A 26,810-nucleotide genomic window follows, 5' to 3' on the forward strand; every position below is an offset into this window, starting at 1 on the left:
AGCATCGGTACGAGATCATTACATCCATGCATGTCTCTAAATCCTTTCTGATCCAATTCATATGCCTGGCATATCATCGTCTTGCGAAATGATGACTTCCCAAAGTGTACCTCATATGGAGTAAAATAGCACTTTCTAATCACCTTAAGTTTACCTCTTTGAACAGTTGAGAGAAGTCTCTATTTATTAACTCACCCTTATTTGTTTCTCTGTCCAAGACAATGGCTGGTCAGGAGCATGCAGAACTAAAGGCTTTGTAGCACCACTTACAAAGTTTAAGGTGGCACTGCTAAAGATCATTTATTTTAGACATTCCTATCATAATAAGTACCGTTTACAACTTCTTGAATTCCCACTCTACAAACCTGCAAGCCTATGAAATCCCTACCTCACACAAGCTTTGCCCTGCCTTCCAAAGACTGGATAGGAGAAGGACAAATTACTCACAAGGTAATGCTTTTAATCTTTTTTTTTTTTTTTTTGAGACAGAGTTTTGCTCTTGTTGCCCAGGCTATAGTACAATGGCGTGATCTCGGCTCATGGCAACCTCTGCCTCACAGGTTCAAGCGATTCTCCTGCCTCAGCCTCCCAAGTAGCTGGGATTACAGGCATGCGCTACCACACCCAGCTAATTTTGTATTTTTAGTAGAGACGGGGTTTCTCCATGTTGGTCAGGCTGGTCTCGAACTCCCAACCTCAGGTGATGTGTCTGCCTCGGCCTCCCAAAGTGCTGGGATTACAGGCGTGAGCCACCATGCCTGGCCTAATGCTTTCTAAATACATAGAATCATGAAACCATCAGAATCTGATATAAAAGTGAATATTCACAAGGTAAATCAAAGCATTCTTTGGACTCATCTGTCTGAACTTTTTAAAAAGTAGGGCAAGAAATCCCTCCTAAAAAATTCACAGAGAATAACTCTTAATTGATGTTCTTAAGAAATTGTCCAGGCAGCTATTAATACTTCATTAATGGTTTCAAATTATCTGCCTCCCTCTCTCAAGAACAAACCCCTTTATGAGTTAACTCTAATGAGCTGATAGTGGTATAAGTACAAGGCTTTGCCTGTGCCACCATTCACTAGTGCAACCTCATCCAGCGGAAAGTTACCTAGCCACTGACTACGTCATTTAATAGGATTGTTACACAGATTAAACAGTAACATAAATATGGCAAAGCACCTCTTACCACAGTTCCTAAACTGTGTGGCCTATCTTCAGGAACTAAAGCATTTATCCTCTAGAAATGTTTGTTCTTTCTTTACCTTTCTTTACCTTCACATTACAAAATGTATGTCAGCCACTGCTTTTAACTCCAGACCCAACCCAATGGGGTGTTGGCGGGCACATTTCACCACTGACAAATATGACCACTCCCAAATCCTTAGGTTCCATTTTCAATTCCCCTCCATTCTCTAAGCACCCTTCAGCCTTTCAAGACAACTCAAGGAACTTAAGAGCTCTAAACCACATCACAAGGAAGTAATTCAAATCTAGGTAAATGGTCTAGGGGTACATCCCACTGTCTTAAAGTACAAGCTAAAAGATGAAAAACACTGTAGTCTCAATCTACGCCCAAAACATTTATTGCCCTAGTCTCCACTTCCCAGATGGGCAAAGGCTAAAGGAGCCTATTGAAATGCCAACAGTGTAGTAATTGAAACACATTACAGGTATCAGCGAATGTGTCCCACAACACGAGGCAGGCATGCACACACACCCCCCCCCAAAAGCCTGAAGACATCACTTGACACAGGTGAAAACACTAACATGCTAACCAAAGGTCAATATTAGTCCTTCTGAAAGGATGAAGGAAAACTCCAAGAAAGCATTTCTGTAGATTTACAGTTTTATGCAATTAATAAAAAATGTTATTAAAAGAAAGTATTCCAAGGTTTTCTCATGGGACTATGCCATTTTCTCAACTGCTTCCCAACCCCTAAGACCCCATGCTAGGGGATAAAAACCCTGAAGTACCATAAGACATTGTAGACATCAACAGCTTCTGTTAAAAGGATGCACTTAACATTTTGAAAAATATTCTAGAGATATTATTTTACCACACTCGGTTATTTTGTTTTTTAAATAATCCTCAAGTGACTGTCAAGTTTAGTAACTGTTTCCATAACAAAGCTCTTTAAACAACTCTTCCTTGTGTAAAGCCAGCTGCCCAGGTCTGTCAGGTAAGAACTTCAAAGAATGCACATGCCCACTGAGCAAGGCCAAAGCAATCCTGGATATCCTATGCTTGGTGACAGCCTGAAAGGGGCCTAAGATGATAGGAAAAAAAAAACAAGGATGCCAGTCTGGAAACCATAATGCAACTTTGTTTTTAACACAATCCTCAGTGCAAAATAACTGCAAAAGGCTTTTGTTCTATTTTATTAAAGACATTCTATGGCAACCTTGTCTTGACTAATGGAACTCAGTACTCTGTGTGTTCATCTTTCTTGTCATCTCATTGAAAGTTGTGTCCATTTGTTCCAAATCATGGTCATCCTTTAGACAGCAAATTTTTCAAAAAAGTGGGGATATATGAGACACTCTTGGCCTGGTGCAGTGGCTCACACCTGTAATCTTCAGCACTTTGGGAGGCCAAGGTGGGCGGATCATGAGGTAAAGAGATCGAGACCATCTGGCCAACATGGTGAAATCCCGTCCCTACTAAAAATACTAAAATTAGCTAGGCATGGTGGCACATGCCTGTTGTCCCAGCGACTCAGGAGGCTGAGGCAGGAGAATTGCTTGAACCCGGGAGGCGGAGGTTGCAGTGAGCTGAGATTGCGCCATTGCACTTCAGCCTGGCAACAGAGCAAGACGCCATCTCAAAAAAAAAAAAAAGACACTTTTGGAAATAATTCTTTATGTAAAAATTCAAGTTTCGGTTCTAAAAATCAAGTCTAGGAGCAGTATTTGAATGTTAACCAATATAATATACTCCCTTGACTCCTCCCTTAATTTTCAACTACTTAGCAATAATAACACAGGGTCAAAGTTCTCAGTATTTTGCCTTCAGCATTTGAAGGAAACATGTATACAATTTAATAAATAAAAGACAGCGTTAATGTTTAAGACTTCAGCTCTTTAATAAGCATCAATTCAGACTATTTTAGTAAATCCACACTTGGATGAAAAGCTCCCAGGTAATTATGAAGATAACTGTGATTTATGTCACAACCACTCACATTAAGGAAACATCACTGCTTTACAAATATAAGCACATGGTCAAGAACTATACATTTTTTCCCCTAAGGAGTTAACTGTGAAGAAAAGGGAGTGAATAGGTGGATAAAAGTAAGCTAACTTCCAGTCCACATTCTTCTCCCAGGAACAAGATTTCAGAAGTAAATGGTACTATCTATGAAAATTTAGGTTTGACTCAAGTTAAATTTAATGCCACTTTTGTTAAGCAAGCTACTTAATAATTAAATAAATGAAGATAATCTATTCAGGATGGATCTAAACTACTACCATGAAGAATCTTCAGCACATGGCTGACATTTTGTTGAGCTGTAAAACACAGCCTGCTCTGTGTGACCAGGAAATGTTAAAAAAATCAGTGCTGGCCGGGCGCGGTGGCTCAAGCCTGTAATCCCAGCACTTTGGGAGGCCGAGACGGGCGGATCACAAGGTCAGGAGATCGAGACCATCCTGGCTAATACGGTGAAACCCCGTCTCTACTAAAGAATACAAAAAACTAGCCAGGCGACGAGGCGGGCGCCTGTAGTCCCAGCTACTTGGGAGGCGGAGGCAGGAGAATGGCGTGAACCCGGGAGGCGGAGCTTGCAGTGAGCTGAGATCCGGCCACCGCACTCCAGCCTGGGCGACAGAGCCAGACTCCGTCTCAAAAAAAAAAAAAAAGAAAATCAGTGCTGTGCTAAAGTTAAAGAATTAATGTTGTACTTGGCATATGAAAGATAATTACTGCACTGAATGAATTGTAGATCCAAAGGGTTTTCGATTTTTTAACTTCCTAAACAATCTTAAATTACACATCAACTTGAAGGGCTGAACTAAAGAGTCTAAGCCAGCTTTTCCTATACAAAAAACAAAACAAAACGAAACAGCGTCTTTAAACTATCATTCAGTGTCCGTTTCTATTTTCTCCGAAAACTGGTACTCAACTACACCGATTCATTGGTGCCCTCCCATCTGATATCCCTAATGGCAGGACTATCTAAGACTTCTTGAAACCCACTGGTTCAGTCAAGGAGTAAAGCAAAAGTAAATGCATCCACAGTTATGTTTAAACGTTAACTGGCCGGGTGCGGTGGCTCACACCTGTCATCCCAGCACTTTGGGAGGCCGAGGCGGGCAGATCACCTGAGGCTGGGAGTTCGAAACCAGCCTGACCAACAACGAGAAACCCTGTCTCTACTAAAAGTACAAAATTAGCCAGGCGCGGTGGTGCATGCCTGTAATCCCAGCTACTCATGAGGCTGAGGCAGAAGTGCTTGAACCCAGGAGGCGGAGGTTGCGGTGAGCCAAGATCATCACGCCATTGCACTCCAGCTTGAGCAACAAGAGCAAAACTCTGTCTCAAAAAAAAAAAAAAAAAAAAAAAAAACCTTAACCTAGTGAGTATGGATGTTCAACAGACCATTTCCATGCGACAATATCATTGCTAGGGGAATAGGCTAGGATATAAAGAATGATCTAGAGTCTTGAACAATGACCAAAAAATATATAAGACATACTATTTACCACAGATGGACTCTCATGGAAGGGGAGGGAGAAGAGGATGACAGGAGAGCGCTATATAATGCCTTGAAAGTGACTCATTTGGAAAGCTCTCTTTAAGCTGGACAACAAGTGGGATCTCAGAGTGAGGAGATGGCAAGGAAACGTTTAGGCCTTGGAAGAACTGAGATCAACAGAAAGAATGACAATTAAAAAAAAAAACTCCTATGACTTAGTGAAAAAAGCAAAAAGAAATATAAAAGAAAACACACACTTAGGCTGGGTGCAGTGGCTCATGCCTGTAATCCCAGCACTTTGGGAGGCCGAGGCGGGAGGACTGCTTGAGGCCAGGAATTCAAGACCAGTCTGGGCAACATGGCAAGACCCTACCTTTACAAAAAAATTCAAAAATTAGGCCGGGCGCGGTGGCTCAAGCCTGTAATCCCAGCACTTTGGGAGGCCGAGACGGGCGGATCACGAGGTCAGGAGATCGAGACCATCCCGGCTAACATGGTGAAACCCCGTCTCTACTAAAAAATACAAAAAAAAACTAGCCGGACGAGGTGGCGGGCGCCTGTAGTCTCAGCTACTCGGGAGGCTGAGGCAGGAGAATGGCGGGAACCCGGGAGGCGGAGCCTGTAGTGAGCTGAGATCTGGCCGCTGCACTCCAGCCTGGGCGACAGAGCGAGACTCCGTCTCAAAAAAAAAAAAAAAAAAAAAAAAATCCAAAAATTAGCCAGGAATGGTGGCACCTGTAGTCCTAGCTACTAGGGAGGTTGAAGCAGGAGGATCTCTTGAGCCCAGGAGTTTGAGGCTACAGTGAGCTATGATGGCACCACTGGCACCCAGCCTGGGTGACAGAGCAAGACCCTGCCAAAAAGCAAAAACATTTACTTTTACTCTCTCAGAAAGATACCCCTAGTCTGAAAGAGCTTAATGTTCCCTTACTAAAAATATCTCATGAAAATCAACCTTAAGTCTAGGCAAATCCTCCTGTGTCATGCTTCTGTGAGAAAGTCACCAGGCTTTGTCCTTTCCATATTTATGATGCAGCACAGTACTTCCTATAAAACTGCATAAAGTCATATAGATTTGCGTTCTTTTTCTTCTGTAACATACTTAAATTTAACATACCACACAAAATTTCCAAGATTAAAGAGTCTGACAATATACAATCCCATATGATCAACTTAGGCTGCATTTAAAAGATAATTTTTCCTTTGAATGGGCATTTTAGTTATTACCTTAAGTAATTAGCTCAGAGGTTCATCTAGGTGAACCACCAGAAATCAGAGTCATCACCCTGAGTAACCTGGAAGAAACCAGTTAAATGTGCAAGTTCTCATCCTGAAATGAATTATCTCTAAGTAAGTCAGGGTATTGAGTCTCTATTAATTGTACTGTCATAGCATTCAGTTTAAAACAAACAACACAACTCACGACGTCGTTTAAGAACACACACAGATGTCTCTTCTAAAGTTATAAGCCAGAGGCCTTCAACAATTTGGTACCACTTCTCTTGGACCACTTCCCCAGCAAAAATATCCAGTGACTTTGGCATTATTACTTTGGCCAATCCAGGGCCAGAATGATCTCTCTTCTCTGCCACACCTTTCAGGTACAGAAGTGATGAAATCACTCAAGTGGTTAAGTGATTGTCTAATCTCTGTATAGTACTATGCACTCACAAAGCCGCTAACAGCCATTTCATTCCTTTTAAACACTCTCCACAAGAAGCAAGGTGGACATGAGCATCATCCCCGTTGACCAGAGAATGACCCCAACCTTCGAGGAGTGAAGTGGCCTAAGGTCACATATCTTTCAGTAAAACAACTGAACAAAATCTTGAATTTTCTCAAATGAGTGCCTCTTTCCGTAACATATTAGACAACAGAGTTTGTACTGGGATTTGGGGGTTTTCAGAAAGTTAATGCAAGGAAGGACTGCTCAAGCAGAAGCAACACAATTTTAACTTGGACACTGGCTGCATCTATGCATAAAAGGACTGAGGTCTGACTCTTGTCTACTCACCAGCCTTGTCTGCCATCTTGCCAGGCAACCACAACAAATGTTCTTTGTTGCTGTCATTCAGAACTACTAGTGGTGGCTGGGCACAGTGGCTCACGCCTGTAATCCCACCACTTTGAGAGGTCAAGGAGGGCAGATCACTTGAGGTCTGGAGTTTGACACCAGCCTGGCCAACATGGTGAAACCCCGTCTCTACTAAAAATACATTTTTAGCCAGGCGTAGAGGCACACGCCTGTATATAATCCCAGCTACTCAAGAGGCTGAGGCAGGAGAATCACTTGAACTTGGGAGGCGGAGGTTGCAGTGAGACAGCGCCTCTCTGCACTCCAGCCTGGGTGACAGAGTAAGACCTGCATCTCAAAAAAAAAACCACTGGGCATCCCAAAGCAGCCCAGTCATCTCAGTGTTTGTGCCTCTGTGCATGCAATTTCCTCTGTCTGAAATGTTTTCACCCCTTCCTTCTTTGAGCCTTCTTCTACTCAACCTTTATAACTGAGCTCAAATGACATGACACCTCTTTCAGGAGTTGACCTCCTCAATGCTCCTGGAGCACTCTGAACTACCCTACATCATTGTCCTGTCCTGGCTGTTATTCTCATCTGCCCCCTTCCCTAAAGTACTGAGAGGAGGTTGAGGGAAAATGGGAGAGTACAGCTGATATGACTTGGCTTCTCCGGGTATCTGACACACAGATCAGGTACTCAGTAAATGTTTGTGGACTAACCGAATGAACCCACCAATTCTCAGGAGAAGCCAAGCCAGGCCTCCCAGACAGAAAAAGAACTTCAGACAACTCAAGTGGAAACCATGGCTCACCACTTTCACTTTAGCCACCTGGCCTCCTTTTCCAATCTGGTGTTACCAGAAAGCCATGAGAGCATCATGAAACCTCAAGTACTATCCTGGAATTTCGATCCCCAGTAGGTTTGGTGGGGTTTTTTTGGTTTTTTCATTTTAATTGGAAAGTCTTTGGTTCTCTGTAAATTCAGAGTTATTTCACATTGTTAACTTGGAAGGCATAGTGACAGCCACCGTTCTGGAGTATTTCCCAGCGATCAGACAGCATAACGGTTAAGAGCGTGAACTCTGAAGTCTGGGTTCAAATGTACCACTTGCCAACTGGGTAACTTTGGGTAAGTTACCCTACACTACTTCCCAATAGGACATATAAACTAGAGAGCCTCTGGCCATTCATTAATACCAGCTGAACATCTACTGTGAGCCCGGTGCTAGCGATATAGTGGAGACCTGACCTTCCAACCTAAAGTACACTTCCATGGAGTCAAACTGTTCCATTTCCTACACGGCACTTAGCACTATCTGCAAAGATCATGTGTGCTGGTTTGTCTGTCCTCGTCGGAAGGCAAGCTCTATGAGAACAGAGGCCTTGTCTGTCTTGTTCATCCGTCACCTCCCCAGTGCCTTCCACATATCTGTAACGATGTTGTGTGCTGGTCTGTCTGTCCTGGTCGGAAGGCAAGCTCTCTGAGAGCAGAGGCCTTGTCTGCCTTGTTCATCCGTCACCTCCCTAGTGCCTTCCACATCACTGGATACACGCAAAAAGAAGGAATGAGCATGTCAGACCTTTTACCTCATGGCCCTGGTGAAGGTAGGGGAAAAAAAAAAAAAGAACAACATAGAAAACATAAAGGCACAAATTACAGAGATAATAGTGTCTGGGAGAAACCAGGGTCATGGTTTCCCACCACTGCAGGTGCTGCTCCAGGCAGCTCTGCGGAGCAAAAGGATCCCAGCACCTTGGCAGCCTCCCTCAGCTGCATCCAGGAGGCACCATGAGGGAGGGAGTGAAAGGAAAATGGGACCAATCCCATCAGAAGGCCTGAGGAGGTTCATTTGTTGGTTCAACAGGTATTTACTAGGCATCTACTGTGCGCTGGGTACACAGCAGCGAACTGACAAGAGCCTGTCCTCATGCAGTTTCCTTTCTAGTGTTGAAACAGTAATTTTGGGTACGAAAAGTGCGGTGCTGGCCACGAAACAGTGACAGAATGTGGAGCGACAGCAGGAGAGCAGGTGTGCACGGTGGGCTGGGTGGCCACAGCAGGCCTCTCTGGGCAGGTGATACCTCAACTAAACCCTGAGGTCAACACTGTCACAGAGCAGGGGAGAACCTTCCAGGCAACGGCAGCGGGGGAGGCTCACACTAAAGTGATCACAAACTAGTCAGTAAGTTACAAGGCAAAGTGGCAAGTGCCTCGAAGGCAAGTCCCAGGAGGCTGGGGGTCGGGGAGGAGGCACAGGCCCTAGCTCCCGCACCAGCCCTCTCGGGTCCCGGCCGCTCCGCGCAGTTCTGGGGCGCGCGCCGAGCGCCAAGGCCCGGCCCGGCCCGGCCTCGCCGGCCCCCGCGACAGCGCCGTCGGGGTGGGGACGAGGGCCGACGTCACCCGCCGCGCCGGACTCCGTCCCTCCAGCACTGGGGCGGGGGCCGCAGGCAGGAAGGTGGCGGCCTCTGGGGCTTACCTCGGAATTTGAGCTCGTGCTGCGGCTCGAGGCTCAGGACCTGCTCCACCTTCGCCATGTTCCTCAGCGGCGGAGCACCTTTGGCGGGGAGACCCCTGAGAGGTCACCGGGGCGGGAAGCGTTAATGCCGCGTCCGCTTTAAGTTTTACAAAAAAGGGGGGACCAGTCGGGGCACGGGTGAGGGTCTTCGACGGGGTGCGCGCGTTGGGGGGGGTTGGTTTACGCGGTGCAGGCTCAGGGGCGGAGGGCGAGGGCGAGGCCGCGGTGCCCGGCGAGCTGACGGCACGCACGCACGCACGCACGCACGCAGAGGCGTACACACGCACGCACGCAGCAGGCTGGCCCGCTCGGGCGGCGGGAAGCTGCGCCCTGCGCCGCCAGCTCCAGGGGCGGGGACTAAAGCTGCGCGCATGCAGCCCCTCCCGGGACAGTGCGCAGGCGCGGTACAAGCCACGGGGGCGGGACTGCAGGGCAGCAAGGGGCGGGGCTTCGCGCCGCTCAGGAGGCGGGGTTTGTAGTCCGGCTACGACTGCAGCCGCGAAAACTATTAAGGGTCTGCTGGGGGCCAGCCTCGTGTTATATGCTTTATTCAGTAACAACAATTACAATAAACTTCCACTTTTCTCTTGCTTATGTAGTGCCAGGCACTGTTGGAGACTTTGAATAATAGTGAAAGTACTTAGTATAAACATGATGTTTATGGGTGAGTGATACGGGCTAGGCACTGTGACGTCTTGTAAATAATAATTATAAATATAATAAACTACCAATTATTGCTTATTTCGTATCACTCTGCTGAATGCTTCCAATGACAACAGCAGCTACAATAAATACAAGCTACTCTACATTAAATGTTTATTATGCAACTGGCACTGTGCTGAATTTTTACTAGTAAATTCGATTTGTTTATGCAGTAAATATTTAGAAATACAATGATCAGAAAAGCTAACCTGATTCCAATCCTTTTACTATAGCCTAGTGAAGAGACATCTTTTGAATAAATAACCACACAAGTAAGTTAAATAATTAAAAATTGCTGGAGAATCCAGATCTGCTTGACCTCAAAAATGGATACTCTACATCATGATTACCGTTTAAATTGTATTTCATTATATTATGTTTACTGTGGAAGTAAAATAGGTGTTCTTAATAGTCTCCTATACATACCAATATAGGTGAAACAAACATGGCAAATTGCTAACAATGGCTGACTTTACATCGCAGGTATATGGTTTTCTTGTACTTTTTCTCCCACTTTTCTGTATACTTGAAATTTTTCATGATAAACAGGTTTCTTGGAAGAATAATCTTTGTATTTTAACTGGAGCAGTTAGTCCATTTACATTTATTATATTTACTAACATATCTGGAATTATTTCTACCATCGAATTTTGTTATTTCTATTTGTCCTGCCTGTTTTGTTTTTCTTTTTTTTCCCCTTTCTTCTTTAGGGTTTATTTTTATTCTCATTCTTATTTTCTTCACCTACATACTCTATTTCTAAGTTTTAGTGGTTACTTCAAAATTTTGGGCATGCATACTTACCTTGTGAAAGTCCAATATGTTTAAATATTTGTAAAAATGTCTTTACCCTGTTTCCTTAAAATATGAAGACTTCGGAGTACTTTAATCACCCATCCTCTAAATTAGACACCTTAATGTAGTGTATGTTAAGTTTAACCTTTGCCATTTTAACCCCAGGAGACATTATTAAATTGTTTTATACAGTCAACATTAGTTTAGATTCAGACACACAATTACCATTTTTATTCATCTTTTCTTCTTGCATCTCAGCTTTCACGAACAGGATCACTCTCCTTTTGCCTGAAGTAAATCCTTTAAATTTTATTTTTTTGTAGGTTTGTTGGTGCAGACCCTCTCAGTTTCTGTTCGTCTGCAAATGCATTCATTTTTGTCTTTTGTTGTTTTTTATTTATTTATTTTTGGAGATGAGGTCTTGCTCTGTGGCCCATGCTGGAGTGCAGTGGCATGATCATGGCTCACTGTAGCCTGTATCTCCCAGGCTGAAGCAATCCTCCCACCTCAGACTCCCATGTACCTGAGAATAAAAGCATGCACCACCACGCCAGGCTACTTTTTTTTATTTTCTGTAAAATCTCACTATGTTGCCCAGGCTAGGCTGGTCTCAAACTCCTGGGCTCAAGTGATCCTCCAGCCTTAGCCTCCAAAGTGCTAGGATTACAGGCATGAGCCATTGCGCCTGGTCTTGTCCTTGTTCTTGAAAGATGTTTTGGCTTCCTTGCTTGAATGACAGCTGTCCTCTCTCAGCACAGTTGATTGCCATCCACTGTTTGCCTGCTCCCCCTCATTGCTCCTCAGGAGTCCAGTGACAATCTTACATCGTTCCTTCATAGGTTGTTGGCCTTTTCCCCCTCTTCTCATGTTCTACAGTTTTACCTTGCTGTATCTTTTTTTTTTTTTTTTTTTTTTTTTTTTTGAGACGGAGTCTCGCTCTGTCCCCCAGTCTGGAGTGCAGAGTGATGCCGTCTCAGCTCACTGCAACCTCTGCCTCCCATGTTCAAGCGATTCTCCTGCCTCAGCCTCCCGAGTCTCTGGGATTACAGGCACCCACCACCACGCCCAGCTAATTTTTGTGTTTTTAATAGAGACTGAGCTTCGCCATCTCCGTTGGCTAGGATGGTCTCAAACTCCTGACCTCAGGTAATCCACTCACCACAGGCGTGAGCCACAAAGCCCAGCTCATGCTGTATCTTTTTGTTTATTCTGCCTTGAATTCTTTGGGCTTTCTGAATTTGATGATTGGTGTCTTTCGTTATTCTTGAAAACTCTCAGACAATAACTTTTTCTTTTTTTCAATTTAATTTTACTTTTTTATTGTGGTAAGATACACATAACATAAAATTTACTATCTTTTTTAAGTATACAGTGGTATTAACATTCCTATTGTTGTGCAACCTCACCCTCATCCATCTCTAGAACTCTCTTCATCTTGCAAAACTAGAACTCTGTACCCCTTAAACAGTCATTCCCCATGCTCCCTCTCCTAAGCCCCTGGCAACCACCATTCCACATCCTGCCTCTATGAATTTGACTAGTCTAGGTACTTCTTGTAAGCAGAATCATACAATATTTATCCTTTTACGACTGGCTTATTTCGCCTAGCATAAAGTCCCCAAAGTTCATCCATGTTGTGTCATATGTGAGAATATCTCTTTTAAATGTTATCTTAGATGGACACAGCGGCTCACGCCTGTAGTCCCAGCAATTTAGGAGGCCAAGGCAGGCAGATTGCTTGAATCCAGTTCAAGACCAGCTTGGGCAACATGGTGAAACCCCATCTCTACAAAAAATACAAAAAAAAAAACTAGCCATGCCTGGTGGTGCATTTTAGTCCCAGTTACTCAGGAGGCTGAGTCCCAGTTACTCAGGAGGCTGAGGTGGGAGGAGCACTTGAGCCCAGAAGGTTGAGGGTACAGTGAACCATTATACCACTGCACTCCAGCCTGGGGTAACAGAGTGAGATCCTATCTCAAAGAAAGAAAAAATAAAAATGAATGTTATCTCAACCTCATTCTCTCACTCTTTACATCTTGTAGTGTGATTAGTAGTTATTCAACTAATATTTTTCAAACTGTAGGTTGTTTTCCAACAGTGGCTTATAAAAGCAATGTAGTAGATTGTTACCAGTGTTGAGGAAGAACGAGAATAGAATATATTGGAGTGTATTGTATTACTTCATGAAACTTTTGTTTCAGTTGTATTTATTAATATACTTATACACATATCTATGGAGTGAGTAACAAGTAAAATACATTTATTACTGTGGATTGTGAAAGAAACAGAAGTTTCATACCCTTCTCCATGTCTATTAACCTCTCTATCACATCTTAATCTGTCATCTTTATGTTCCATTTCCAGATCATTCTTCAGATCTTTCTTCTAGTCACTAATTATCTCTTAGGCTATTGATAAACCTGTTTCAGGAGTTTTTCATTTTGTTTATTTTTTTTTTAAGTCTGTAAGTTCTATTTTGTTCTTTTACATATCCAAGTAGTTATAGGTTGTGTTTTTTTCTTTTTTCTTTCTTCCTTTTTTTTTTTTTTTTTTTTGAGACAAGGTCTCCCTCTGTTGCCCAGGCTGGAGTGCAGTGGTGTAATGTTGGCTCACTGCAGCCTCTACCTCATGGGCTCAAGCCATCCTCCCACCTCAGCCTCCCAAGTAGCTGAGACTACAGGTATACACCACCACACCTGGCTAATGTTTGAACGTTTTGAATGGGATTTCACCATATTGCCAGGCTGGTCTCGAGCTCCTGAGTTTATGCAATCCACTCACCTCAGCCTCCCAAAGTGCTGAGATTAATGGCATGAGCCACTGTGCCTGGCCACATTTATAGGTTTTTAACACTGGTTCCCAGCTCCTCTGCCCTCCCCTAGGGAATGGTGCCGTAACAGAGCTTTAGTGTTGGTCTCTTCTGCCAGGTCACTTTGGTAAGGGGAAGCCCACGTTCCTAAGCCCATACAGAGCCATCACACTTGCCACCATGACCACTGTGTAAATAAGCTCATTGAGCACACAATGGCACAGTTGCGGGAAAGGCTAACTGTTGTCTGCAGAATGTGCCATCTTGTCCACTCAATTAATAGAGTCGCTGCTGCAGTAGATGTCTTTGAGTGGGCGTTCACATGAGACACCTGTGTGTGTGTGTGTGTTTTGTTTTGTTTTTTTTCGAGATGGAGTCTTGCTCTGTTGCCCAGGCTGGAGTGCAGTGGCATGAACACAACTCACTGCAACCTCCACCTTCTGGGTTCAAGCAATTCTCCTGCCTCAGCCTCCTGAGTAGCTGGGATTACAGGCGCCCACAGCAAGCCCGGCTATTTTTTGTATTTTTAGTAGACATGGGGTTTTACCATGTTGGCCAGGATGGTCTCAAACTCCTGACCTCGTGATCCACCCACCTCAGTCTCCCAAAGTGCTGGGATTACAGGCGTGAGCCACCACGCTTGGCCACCACGCTCGGCCGAGACACCAGTGTCTTCACACCCATCCTGAGAGGTGTCCAGTACTTCCGCCCAGACCTCCTCACCAAACATCCACATCTGCTCTCTCCGTCCCTGATCATCCACTACCCCGGGGCCCGTGTACCTCTGTGCTCTTGGTCATTTCTCAGCCACACAAAGTACACAGCCAAACACACTGCTTGAGATTCTAAATGTGTGAATTCCATTTATGTTGTAATCCTGCAGCCCACCCAATTAAAGTTTGAGTATAATTTTCAGCAAAGTCAAAAATCTACAGCTAGGCCAGGTGTCGTAGCTCATGCCTGTAATCCCAGCACTTGGGGAGACTGAAGCGGGTGTATCACTTGAGGTCAGAGGTTCGAGATCAACCTGGCCAACATAGTGAAACCCTGTCTCTACTAAAAATACAAAAAATTAGCTGGGCGTAGTGGCAGCTGCCTCTAATCCCAGCTACTCAGGAGGCTGAGGCAGGAGAATCGCTTATCCGGGAGGCAGAGGTTGTAGTTAAGCCGAGATTATGCCATTGCACACCAGCCTGGGCAACAAGAGCGAAACTCCGTCTCAAAAAAAAAAAAAAAAAGAGAGAGAGAGAAATCTATGACTACAAGAAATAAAGGATTATTTAGGGCTCTGTAGAATCTCTCTGGTTCTCTGACTGTGATTTAAGCTGAGAGTTTAAAGATTGGAGCATGTCCTTTGCTTTCCATAATAGCTCCAGTGAACTCAAAAATAGCTGTCTCACCCTATGGTCCTGAAGTCATCACTACCATGTAAGTGTGGCAGTCCCATGGCTCTCCATGCCCTTACTTCGGTGGGAACATTGTCACAATCAAATGATATTGGTAGTGATGTCACCATGAGCCATTGATTACTTGTAATCACTGGTGTGTAGTAAACTGGCTCTCTCAGGGGGGAAATAATATGTGTAGTTTTTGCAGATTCCTTTTATTTCCTTTTCTTTGTTTTTTTGTTTGTTTGTTTGGTTGATTTTATTTTTTTGAGACAGGGTCACACTCTGTCACACAGGACAGAGTGCAGTGGTACGATCATAGCTCATCATAACCTCAAACTCCCGGCCTCAAGTGATCCTCCTGACTCAGCCTCCCAACGTGCTGGGAATACAGCTGTGAGCCACCATGCCTAGCCAGGTTTTGCAGATTTCTGTGGTATAAACACTCCCATCATGACTGATTTTAGGATGCCAATGGGATATCACTGAACACAGAGTTGAAAAGTTGTGTATGACTGGCTCTCACTAGCTGGTATTCAGCACACCTGTGCTTGTATTCCATATTTCATAGGCACTGCAATCAAGCATGAGGATGTGGCCAATCCAATCCCAGAATCCCTTCTTCGAGAGTCTGTTTCCTGGGACAACTCTTGGTACCAAGTGCTCTGTTAGTCAAGGTCCAGCCAGGGAAGCAGAAATTACACCAGCTGTTTTAACAAAGATAATTTAGTATAAGGAACTGGTTAAACAGGTAATGGAGAACTGTCAAAGCCAAAAGAAGACACTGAGGTACCACAGGGGTAGTAACTGCAGGAAGAAACTACCATTCCTAGAGTTAAGGGGACATAAGGGATGATGCTGGGGTTATGGGACCCCAGGAGCTCAGTGAGAGGGCTTCATGGAGGTGGCCACGGACTCCTGAGGAGGGAACACTGGCTGGCCAGGGCTGGGGCCTCTGAGGGGATACAATGAGGCTGCTTCTGGGAGTGCCAAAACAACGTGGAGACTGAACAACTACTGCTTTTGGATGAAAGGTCACTGCTGAAGCAACACTGTCAAGAACAGAAACAGGACAGGAAAGACTGGTCTCTTCTCCCCTGTTCCAGTCTCAGGTCTTCCTTGAGTGCCTCTCGCATTGGAGCCTGAGAGAAAACCCGCTGACTGAGGAGAAATGACATGTCCAGAGACTCAGCCCCAGTACGACAGCAGGGTGTAGAGGGTTAATTTGGAGCTGAGAGACAACAGCTTAATAGCTAACAGTTCCTCTTTTATTTCTTTAAACATGGTAGACGTACTTATTTTTATGGTATGTTCAGTGCCTGACGTGTGTGCAGTTCTAATTTTATTGTTTCTGGGGGCTTTGGCTCAGTGTGGCCTGTTTCCTTGTGTGTTTTATTGTCTTTGACCCTATCTGTGAGAATCCTTGGAGGCTGAGCATTTCAGTTACCTCCAAAACTTAGCGGCCCAAACATCAACAACCATTTAATTATTCTCAGTCACACTTGTGGGGGTTGACTGGGCTCTGCTGGGTGTTTCGCACTCAGAGCTTCTCATGTGGCTTTCGTCAAACTGCAGCTGGGGCCGGGCGCGGTGGCTCAAGCCTGTAATCCCAGCACTTTGGGAGGCCGAGACGGGCGGATCACGAGGTCAGGAGATCGAGACCATCCTGGCGAACATGGTGAAACCCCATCTCTACTAAAAAAAATACAAAAACTAGCCGGGCGAGGTGGCGGGTGCCTGTAGTCCCAGCTACTCGGGAGGCTGAGGCAGGAGAATGGCGTAAACCTGGGAGGCGGAGCTTGCAGTGAGCCGAGATCCAGCCACTGCACTCCAGTCCGGGCAACAGAGCGAGACTCCGCCTCAAAAAAAAAAAAAAAAAAAAAAAAAAAAAAAAAAAAAAAAACTGCAGCTGGGCCTGTGCAGGGAGTTTAGGGCCAACTACAAAGTTAAAGGGCATAGTTCCTAAATCACCCTCCCTCTGACACCAACTGCAAGTTTGTTGGTATCTTCAAACAACCCTCCAGTTTGATAATTCCCTGGAAAAACCCTCAGAACTCACTGAAAGCGGATGTACTCATGGTTATGGTTTATTAAAGGAAATATATACAGATCGAATCAGCCAAGGGAAGACGAGCATAGGGCAGAGGGCTCCAAATGTGCAGCTTCTGTCACCCTCCCCTGTGGAGTCAGGATACGATATGATTTGGCTCTGTGTCCCCACCCAAATCTCACCTTGAATTGTGATAATCCCCAAGTGTCATGGGAGGGACCTGGTAGGAGATAATTGAGTCACGGGGGCCGGTTTTTCCTGTGCTGTTCTGGTGATAGTAAGTCTCACGAGATCTGATGGTTTTATAGAGGAAAGTTCCCCTGCACAAATTCTCTTGCCTGCTGCCATGTAAGACATCCCTTTGTTCTTCCTTCATCTTCTGCCATGACTGTGAGACCTCCCCAGTCATATGGGACTGTGGGGCCTCCCCAGCCATATAGAACTGTGTGTCCACTAAACTTCTTTCCTTTACAATTACCCTGTCTCGGGTATGTCTTTATTAGCAGGGTGAGAACAGACTAATACAGGATGTGTGACTCTTACTGTCAGTGTGTAACAAAGTACATAGAGTATGATCACAGAAGCTTGCCTAAGCTTCAGTGTACAGAGTTTTTACTGAAGCTCTATTATGTAGGTATGATTGATTGATTGCCCACATGACTGATATCAGTCTCCAGGTCAACTGATATCACATGATCCCAAGTCTCCACTCTAAGCCACACTGTTGGTCTTTGGGAGCCAACCCCTTGCTATCTGGCCAGCCCCCGCCCCAACTCACCTTGTTATGACTATTCAGTATAACACAAGGCTACCAGGTGAACACTCCTATCAGTCAAAACATTCTGAGGACCCAGAGATTACTTCCCAAGTACCAGGACAAAAGCCAGATCTGTCTGGGTAAGGCCAAAGTCTTCATTATCCAGGCTGGAATCATTGGAAGGCTTGCATGCTCACAGGTCTGGCCCCTGGCTGGAAGAGTTCAGCCAATGGGAACACCTGGGACTCCGTGGTCATTTCTCTATGACTTTTATGTTTTGTCCCTGAGCTGTCTCTCCAGATCAAGGCTTCAGGTAGCAGGACTTTTTACATAGCAGCTCAGGGCTTGCAAGCTAGTGTCAGAGAGAGGGAGGGAGAGAGAGAGGAGAAAGAGAAAGAGAGAGAGTCCCAGATGGAGGCTGTATCACCTTTTCTAACCTAGCCTCAGAAGTCATGCGGGATCATTTGCTCACTGCTTTTTATCCTTTAAGGCAGTCAAGAGGCCTGTCCAGTTTGCAAGGGTGGGGATGGAAACTCTACCTCCTGGTGGGATATGGCAAGTTTCTAGGAGAGCACATCATGTAGGAAATATTGTTTCAGCTGTCTGCAGAATATACAATCAGTCACACCTGGGCTGAAGGTGGCTTCTCCAGAAAGAATTTGCCTTTGCCTTGTCTTATTCCAGGTAGAAGTGGAGGGTGGGCACTGACCAGTAGATTTCAGGTCTCGGATAAAGATTTTCAGACCACGCAGGTAGTGTGAATTTGGGCTGCGAACCTTTGGGAAGCCTACCCTGTGCTCCTGACTCTTAGAAGAATTGGCCTTTTCCCCTCACTGAGTGCCTACATCTGACACTTTTCCTTTGGGGTTGGGGCAGGGTTTTGGGCTCATTGTACACTGAAGGATCCTGCTAGACTTCCCAACTTGAATGGGCCCTGAACTTTGTCTTTTGTCCTATAAAACCTAAAGTACTGAGAAAATTAAATCACTTGTTCACAGGCTTCCACCGTTCCCCAGGACAAAAAAAAATAAAAAATAAAAATAAAAAACCAGCTTCGGGACTCAGCTTATCCCTAAGGGCTTAATCTTCCCTTCACTGTTTGGTTTCAGAATACTCCTTGTGCTGGCTCATCAATGCATTTAAAATATTTTATCCAGCATGTGAGTTGTTTTGATGGGAAGGGTTACTCAGCATGTCTAACCCTCCATATTGCCAGAAACAGAAGTCACCAGAGTAAAGTTTACATGTTAAAAACACTTCGTTGCACGCATGCCTCAGATGTTAGGTTCTCATACCATTTCCCCAGAAATGGAAACCAGGACTTTTTGGAAGTATGGATGATTCTTGGCCTGGGGTAGGGAATATCTGAAGTAAACTTGCAACATCTTGTATGGTAGAAATTAAGGAAGTGCTCAAAAGATAAAACAATCGTAACATGTCAAAGGGACACCAACTGGAAGAGCTCCCGATGGCTGAAGCTGTCACAATTTGAATAACAAAATAAATAACATAGTATTGGATTATAACCCAAAGTAGAAAATAGGCCGGGTACAGTGGCTCACACCTGTAATCCCAACATTTTGAGAGGTCAAGGCGGGAGGATCGCTTGAGCCCAGAAGTTCAAAATCAGCCTGGGCAACATAACAAGACTTTGTCTCTACAAAAATAAATATGTAAACAAATCTCTACAAAAATAAATAAACAAATCAAGGTAGAAAATAAATATCCTAGGCCGGGCACGGTGGCTTACGCCCGTAATCCCAGCACTCTGGAAGGCTGAGACGGGTGGATCACGAGGGCAGGAGATCGAGACCGTCCTGCCTAACACGGTGAAATCCTGTCTCTACTAAAAAATACAAAAGACTAGCCGGGCAAGGTGGCGGGTGCCTGTAGTCCCAGCTAGTCGGGAGGCGGAGGCAGAAGAATGGTGCAAACCCGGGAGGCGGAGCTTGCAGTGAGCCGAGATTGCACCACTGCACTCCAGCCTGGGCGACAGAGTGAGACTCTGTCTCAAAAAAAAAAAAAAAAAAAAAAAAAAAAAAAAAAGAAAAGAAATATCCTTGAGTCTATAATGACATAAATAAATGATTGAATAATAAGAAGAGTAGAAATGACACATTTCCCATACAGAAAAATTGTCAATAATTGATGTTAGAGATACTCCTCCCTCCAGGACATGGAACATAACTTCCACCCCTCAACCAAGGGCTATACTTAGCGGCTTTCTTCCAAAGACTACAGGATGGAAAGTCGGGGGAAAAGCAACTTTAATAGCGGAGACTCTGGGAAGCCATTGGTAAGCCAGGTGATCAAGGTCAACATGGTTACTGATAAGTCTTGCTGATAGGAAGTAGTCTTTTCTTTTCTTTTTTGAGACGGAGTCTCGCTCTGTCACCCAGGCTGGAGTGCAGTGGCCTGATCTCAGCTGACTGCAAGCTCCGCCTCCCGGGTTCACGCCTTTCTCCCACCTCAGCCTCCTGAGTAGCTGGGGCTACAGGCGCCCACCACTATGCCCAGCTAATTTTTTGTATTTTTAGTAAGATGGGGTTTCATTGTGTTAGCCAGATGGTCTCGATCTCCTGACCTCATGATCTGCCCGCCTCAGCCTCCCAAAGTGCTGGGATTATAGGTGTGAGCCACCGCGCCCGGCAATAGGAGGTACTCTTGATAGGATGTGATGAGACGTGCATTTCACCTTTGCGGTCTTCACCCCCAAAGCCCACCACCCCAGTCGAATCATAAGAAAAACATCAGAAAATCTTAAACTGAAGGACATTCTATAAAACACCTGGCTAGTACTTCTCAAGGGCAAGGTCATAAAAAACAAGGGAAGTGTCAGCCTGGGCTGACACTGGGTGTCACTGGGTGTCACAGCTCAGAGGAGCCCAAGGAGGCATGACAAGTAAATGTAAGGTGGTAACCAGAAGCAAAGAAAGGACATTAGAGGAAAAACAGGAAATCTGCATAAAATATGGAGTTAACAATAATGTATTCATCATATTAACAATGGTTCATTAGTCGTGACAAATGTACCACACTAATGTATGTTAAGAATGGGGAAATTGGGTGTTGCGTACATGGAAACTCTCTTTATTATCTTTGCAACTTTTCTGTAACTCCAAAAGTACTCTAAATAAAGAAAAAAAGTGCTATACTAGAATTAAACTTGTTTAACATTTTTAAAATAGAATTTCCAACCTCCTATGTTGGTGTTCTCTGTAGGCCAAACTCGATTGTTGCCCTCAGGCACTCAGACACTTTGGTCAACCAGAACACACAATGCTGAACCGTGTTAAGGAAATGAGTGACTTTGTTGTCATCCTCTTCATCCCTTTTCCTCCTTTGGAAACACCGCCACCTCTGGCTGTCCAAGTGCCCCCATCCTTCATGGCCTCAGTCACTTACTCATCACTCTCTTTTTCTCTTTCGTGCATTCATTCGTCCAGGTTTTTAATAAAATTTGCAATCAGATTTTAACGGAATTTATTTATTTACTTCTAGTATTTATGTATTTAAATTGTTATTTATTATTTGCATTTCCTCAGCATCTACTGTGTGAGCCTCCAGCATTGGATGCATTTAGCGTCACTGTCTAGCGGGGGGATGTTGAAGAAAAACAAAATACTCACAGTCCGTGATAAACATGAAAATAGATGAGAAGAAAGCTATGAAGAGACAATTGACTTTGCTCTAGGGACTGAGAGAAAACTTAGAACCTCAGAGGATATTACAGAACAGTTTTGGGGAAAAAGGTCTCAAGAAAGATCTTGCCGGACAGAAAAAAAGGAAGGGTTCTCCCAGCCGAGGAACAACAGCTGCAAAGGTCGTGGCGTCCGTGGGCTGCAGGGGCCTGCATGGGGAAATGCAAGGGGATAAACAGCCAGTCACATGGACTGAGCTCCTCCTGTTCTCCTGTTCTGGGTCCAGCACCTTATTAGCATGTGTTTTAGTTTCCTATGGTTGCTGTAACAAATGACCACAAATGAAGTCGCTGAAAACAACACATATGTATGATCTTACAGTTCTGGAGGTCAGATATCCAAAACTGGGTCCCATAAGGCTAAAATTAAGGTAATGGTAGGGCTGTGTTCTGTCTGGAGGCTCTAGGAAAAACCCATTCCTTGCCTTTTCCAGCTTCTAGAGGTTACGCACAGTCCTTGGCTCATGGCCACTTCCTCCATCTTCAAATCCAGCAGTGTAGCATCTTTGGTAGGTGTTTTTGTTTTGTTTTTTGTTTTCTTTTCTTTTTTTTGAGACAGAATCTTGTTCTGTCGTCCAGGCTGGAATGCAGTGGCCCCATCACAGCTCACTGCAGTGTTGATTGTTCCCAGGCTCAAGCAATCCTCCCACCTCAGCCTCCCAAGAGACTGCGGGTATATGTCATCACACCCAGCTTTTATTTTTATTTTTTATGGTAGAGAATGCACTAATAATAACAACAATTGCAGCTACCACTGGTCAAGTGCTCCATGCCAGGCACTGTTCTAAGAGCTGCGTGTGTATTCCTCATACAGTCTCACAACAAAGAGGTAGTAATATTATGATATTCTTTGGTGTACAAATGAGGACACTGAGGCACCAAGAGGTTTAGTAACTTGGCCCAGAGCAGTGAGAAGCCGGGATGGAGGACCTGGATGAAATAGACCATGGGGCAGATGAGGGGACGTTGTTCAGAAGTGGGGGCCATGGTGAGAGAGTCAGGGGCATGGGCTTATTTGTTAATTTTTTTTACTGTCTGTCTCCCAACTAGAGAGCCAGCTCCATGAGTGATCCATCTCTGAACACTCTACCCTCTAGCACCTGGCAAGGACTTGGAGCATAACAAAGTCTCAATAAATGGAAGAATGAGTGAACAAATGAAGAAATGAATGAATGAATGAATGAAGATTCAGAATCACCAAGGGTTGAAGTTTCAGGACAAGCTGACACACAGGATTTTTTAAAAACCCACTCAGAGACCAGGTGGCTCATGCCTGTAATCCCAACATTTTGGGGGGCTGAGGTGGGAGGACTGCTTGAGTCCAGGGGTTCAAGACCAGCCTGGGGAACAAAGAGAGATCCTGTCTCTACCAAAAAATAGGAAAATTAGCTGGGTATGGTGGTCCGCACCTTTGGTCCCAGCTACTCAGGAGGCTGAGGTGGGAGGATTGCTTGAGCCCGGGAGGCCAAGGCTGCAGTGAGCTGTGATCGTGCCACTCCACTCCAGCCTAGGCAACAGAGCGAGACCCTGTCTCAAAAACAAAAACAAACAAACAAACAAAAATCCCCACTCAGACCCCGTAGCTCAGAACCAGCCTGGATGGGGGATGGGGTAGTCATAGAACCAGGCACTCCCATATCTTTGCAAAAAGGGGTGCGATCATATTGCTATCCCTTGCCCACGTTGAGGGAGGCTCCTCCAGACTCGGGCAGGAGGAGTCTGGCAGGACTGGCTCCTCAGCTGAGGGTCTCAGTAAACTAGGTGGCTGTCAGTCAGGATGGATGGAAGAAGGTTCATGCTTTCTCTCCTTGCCCCCAAGAGGCAAGCTCTCTCCCAAGGCTCCGAACACCTTGGTTCTTCATTCCAGACCGTGAGCAACCAGGGGATGGATTTTTGGTCCCAATCTCTGTGCCTGGCATATAAAAGGTGCTCAATCAATGTTTGATGAATGAACGAAATAATGTAAGAATTTGAGGGGGCACGGTGGGAGGAGTTTTTTCTGCTCCTTAGAACTTGTCCCCAATCACCCAGAAGACCACATTTGCATACAAATAATTGATATTCTAATTACAAATCATTTGTATTGATTTAGTAAGCGGATCCCCAAAGCATCTCTAGAAGATAATTAGATTCCACGCTTCTCAGCGGTAAGAACGGCGTATTTACCTCATTGTTCCCCCATGGCAGTGTGAGGCAGAAGAACTGTATGATAAATGTTTGATGAGGCAGTGAGTGAGCATGGTCTTAACTGTGGGGAAATTTTACAGGGTCCCCACAGATCATTTCCAGTGTGTTGAGGCAGTTGGGAGGGGACAGGGGATGTGTTTTGTTAGTGTGTATGTCAAATTTGCAAATCTCTCTTTTCTCCAAGCCCTAGTGATTTTCTACCTCACGGCCTTCATTCATTGAGCAGACATTTGTGGAGGGGCACAGGGGCAGAACACCGAGGACCCAGAGACAAAAGACACGCAGACCCCTGTCTCCCACTGTCTATCTAGGAGACAAAGCAGAGCAAGACAGAACCTTGAGTGACCCTGCCAAGGAGTGGCTAGGGATGAGGGCCTCAGACCTCTCCCTGTTGTTTCTGTCTGCCTATCCCCAGGTCACCCCAAAGAAATGACAATAATACATAAACATTAAAAAAGTATTATGCAATCAGTGAATGACAGCATCATTGGAAAACTTTGTTGTTTTCATTGATCCGATTAGAAACTGTGCTTACTCTGCAAATGCAGCTTCAAATCCCCTCTTCCACTGTCCTTCCGACTATTCAGCCACCCCAGGGTGTCTGAGAAAAGAAACTGTGCAGCAGCTTCTGGTTGTCAGCATCAGAAAGCAAATACGAATCCCTGAATGCCAGAGCTAGGGAGGGGAGAGAGAAGGATGGGGGAGGGGGAGGAGGAGGGAGAGAAAGAGATGGAGAAGGAGATAGGAGAGACAGAAGGAAAGAGAGACAGAGAGGGAGGGAGAGAGAAAGAGAGGAAGGGGGAGAAAAAGAAGGAGAGAGAGGGAGGGGGAGAGAGACAGGGAGGGAGAGTTGGGAGAGAGGGAGAAGTATATTATATATGGGGAGGGAGGAGAGAGGACGGAAGAGGGAGAAAGAGAGAGGGAAGAGGAAGAGACAGAAAGAGAGAGAGAGGGAGGAAGAGGGAGGGATAAGTGGGGAGAGAGAGAGCGATGGAGGAAGGGAGAGATGGAGGAGCAGAGAGAGGGAAAGAGAGAGGGAGGGAGAGAGAGACGGGGACAGATGGAGACAGAGGGAGGGAGGAAGAGAGACAGAGAGAGGGATGTAATGTGGGGGTGCAGGGAAGACCATGGCATGGCATTGTAAGTTTCGGTTTCTCCATTTTCATTTTTCTGCTCCCCACTCCCAGGAATGCTTAGGGCCATAGATTATCAAGTGACTGTCACAACTTTGCTTTTGTATCTGCGGGAAAACCCCAAACAAGGGTGATTGCAATAGGTAAAGTACACACAGCGCTCTCCTGAAATCCAAACGATCGCAGCAGGCTCTGCCATTTTGTGCCGAGAAAGGAATGTATGTTTGCTATGACCCCTCCCTGTGCCGATCAGGCAGTAGGGAAATTATGGGCTCTGTAGACCGAAGGCCTGGGTCCCAACCTGCCCTTCACAGCGCTGTGACTCAGCAGATGTGTGGCCTCAGGCTGCTGGCAATGCCTTCCAGACAAAGACCCCCAGGACACATCTATGGGGGAATAAATTCACCGCCTGGGTACTTTGGGAGTGTGAAGCAGAGGGGGTTCTCTAAGAGGGGTCAGAAGAGACCCGGGGATTGGGGATAACGTTGGTGATTTCAGGGCAGGGGTCCAGGAAGTGGGCTTTACTCTGCATTAGGTGCTGTCGGGACCAAGACTTGGGGTCATACTGTGATTGCATCCACAAGGACTAGAGTGATGAAGTCTTGTCTATGTTTTGGCCCGCCATGGTCAGAGTGGCCTTGTGTGATGTCAGTGTCCTGTGACATTGCTGACATTGTCTTGTGAAATTGTGGCCTTGTGTTGATGGCAGTGTCTCTTCGACAGGAGACAGGATACCAAGGCCAGCTGCGAGGGCCAGGCCAGCTTCTGGCTGATTATCTCTTCCTCACTGTCTGAGCCTCGGCCACTTCCTCATCTGTATGGTGGGGATAATGGAAGTTCCTGCCTCTTCGATCTGGGAAGGACTCAGTGAATGGATGCAAGTCAAGTTCTTGCTGCAGTGATGTTAGCTCTTATCACGAGGATGGCACACTCATGGGTTCTCACATCACCAAGGATTTCAATGAGGTCCCTAAATCGATCTCTTATGTCAGAATCTGGGGGTTGTGTGGTATGTGAGCCTGAGAGCTCTTGTGTTCTCTGAGACTGTTGTTGCAGCTGGCTGTGTCTGTCTTTGGGTACTTGGTGAAGGAAGTAAGTTCATCATGTAGTTGGGGTTGGTAAACCCCTTTTGTACCAATACCCCAAGTACATCCAGGAATTGGGGCACCGAAAACCGGTTCTTTATTTTTTATTTTTTTGAGACGGAGTCTCACTGTCACTCAGGCTGGAGTGCAGTGGCACAATCTCAGCTCACTGCAACCTCTGCTTCCTGGGTTCAAGTGATCCTGCCACCTCAGCCTCCTGAGTAGGTGGAATTACAAGTGTGCACCACCACGCCCGGCTAATTTTTGTAGTTTTAGTAGAGATGGTGTTTCACCATGTTGGCCAGGCTGGTCTCAAACTCCTGACCTCGAGTGATCAGCCCACCTCGGTCTCCCAAAATGCTGGTATTACCATGATACCAGTCACCACGATACGTGAGCCACCATGCCCGGCCGAAAACAGGTTCTTCATGATCATTTTGAACTCTGTGAAGACATTCCCTCTCCTCCAATATTTACATGTTTTTAAGTAAAAGCCTATGATTCTTAATCTGCAGCAACTAGGAAAAGAAAAATGTCATAAATACTTTGTTATTTCCTCCTATGGGAAAGGTATCACCCAAAGAACCATCTCCCCATTTCTTCATTTCTCGAAATATTAATTAATTCCCTACTGGGTCCTAATTTCTTTGTCTTGTGATAGTGCATGGCACGTGGTAGGAGTCCTGAAACCCTGTCCTGGATTTTCATTTATTTATTCCTGGGAGTCTGAGATGTAGGACTTTGCAGTGGCAGGAATGTTTTAATGTTTGACAAAACAAATAATAAATGAGGATGGTTCAGCCTTTGAAAGCAGGTACCTGCGAGGGCAGGAATACAACCTTTGCCTGGCGTCAGCGGCTGCTGCGCGCTCTGCAGTCTCCAGGGCGCCCCGCCACCTCAGCTGTCCTTGTGTTCCTTCCCAGCCTCTCTGCTCCCTGCTCTGGGCATCATTTCTCTTGGTGAAACCCCTTTGAA

At 45.4% G+C, this 26,810-nt stretch overlaps 1 protein-coding gene across 1 annotated transcript in view; it reads right to left on the reverse strand.

Annotated features, from left to right (window-relative positions):
• The window catches only part of VAPB (VAMP associated protein B and C), a 56,645-nt gene extending 47,060 nt beyond the window's left edge, over positions 1-9,585 (reverse strand). Inside the window, exon 1 of the mRNA XM_010365136.2 lies at positions 9,191-9,585. Coding sequence (XP_010363438.1) covers positions 9,191-9,248 — 58 coding nt within the window. The 5' untranslated portion in view covers positions 9,249-9,585. The remainder of the gene's footprint in view (positions 1-9,190) is intronic.
• Between the last annotated feature and the right edge of the window lie 17,225 nt (positions 9,586-26,810).

Source organism: Rhinopithecus roxellana, chromosome 13, assembly GCF_007565055.1.
Source record: "Rhinopithecus roxellana isolate Shanxi Qingling chromosome 13, ASM756505v1, whole genome shotgun sequence".
Lineage (NCBI taxonomy): Eukaryota > Metazoa > Chordata > Mammalia > Primates > Cercopithecidae > Rhinopithecus > Rhinopithecus roxellana.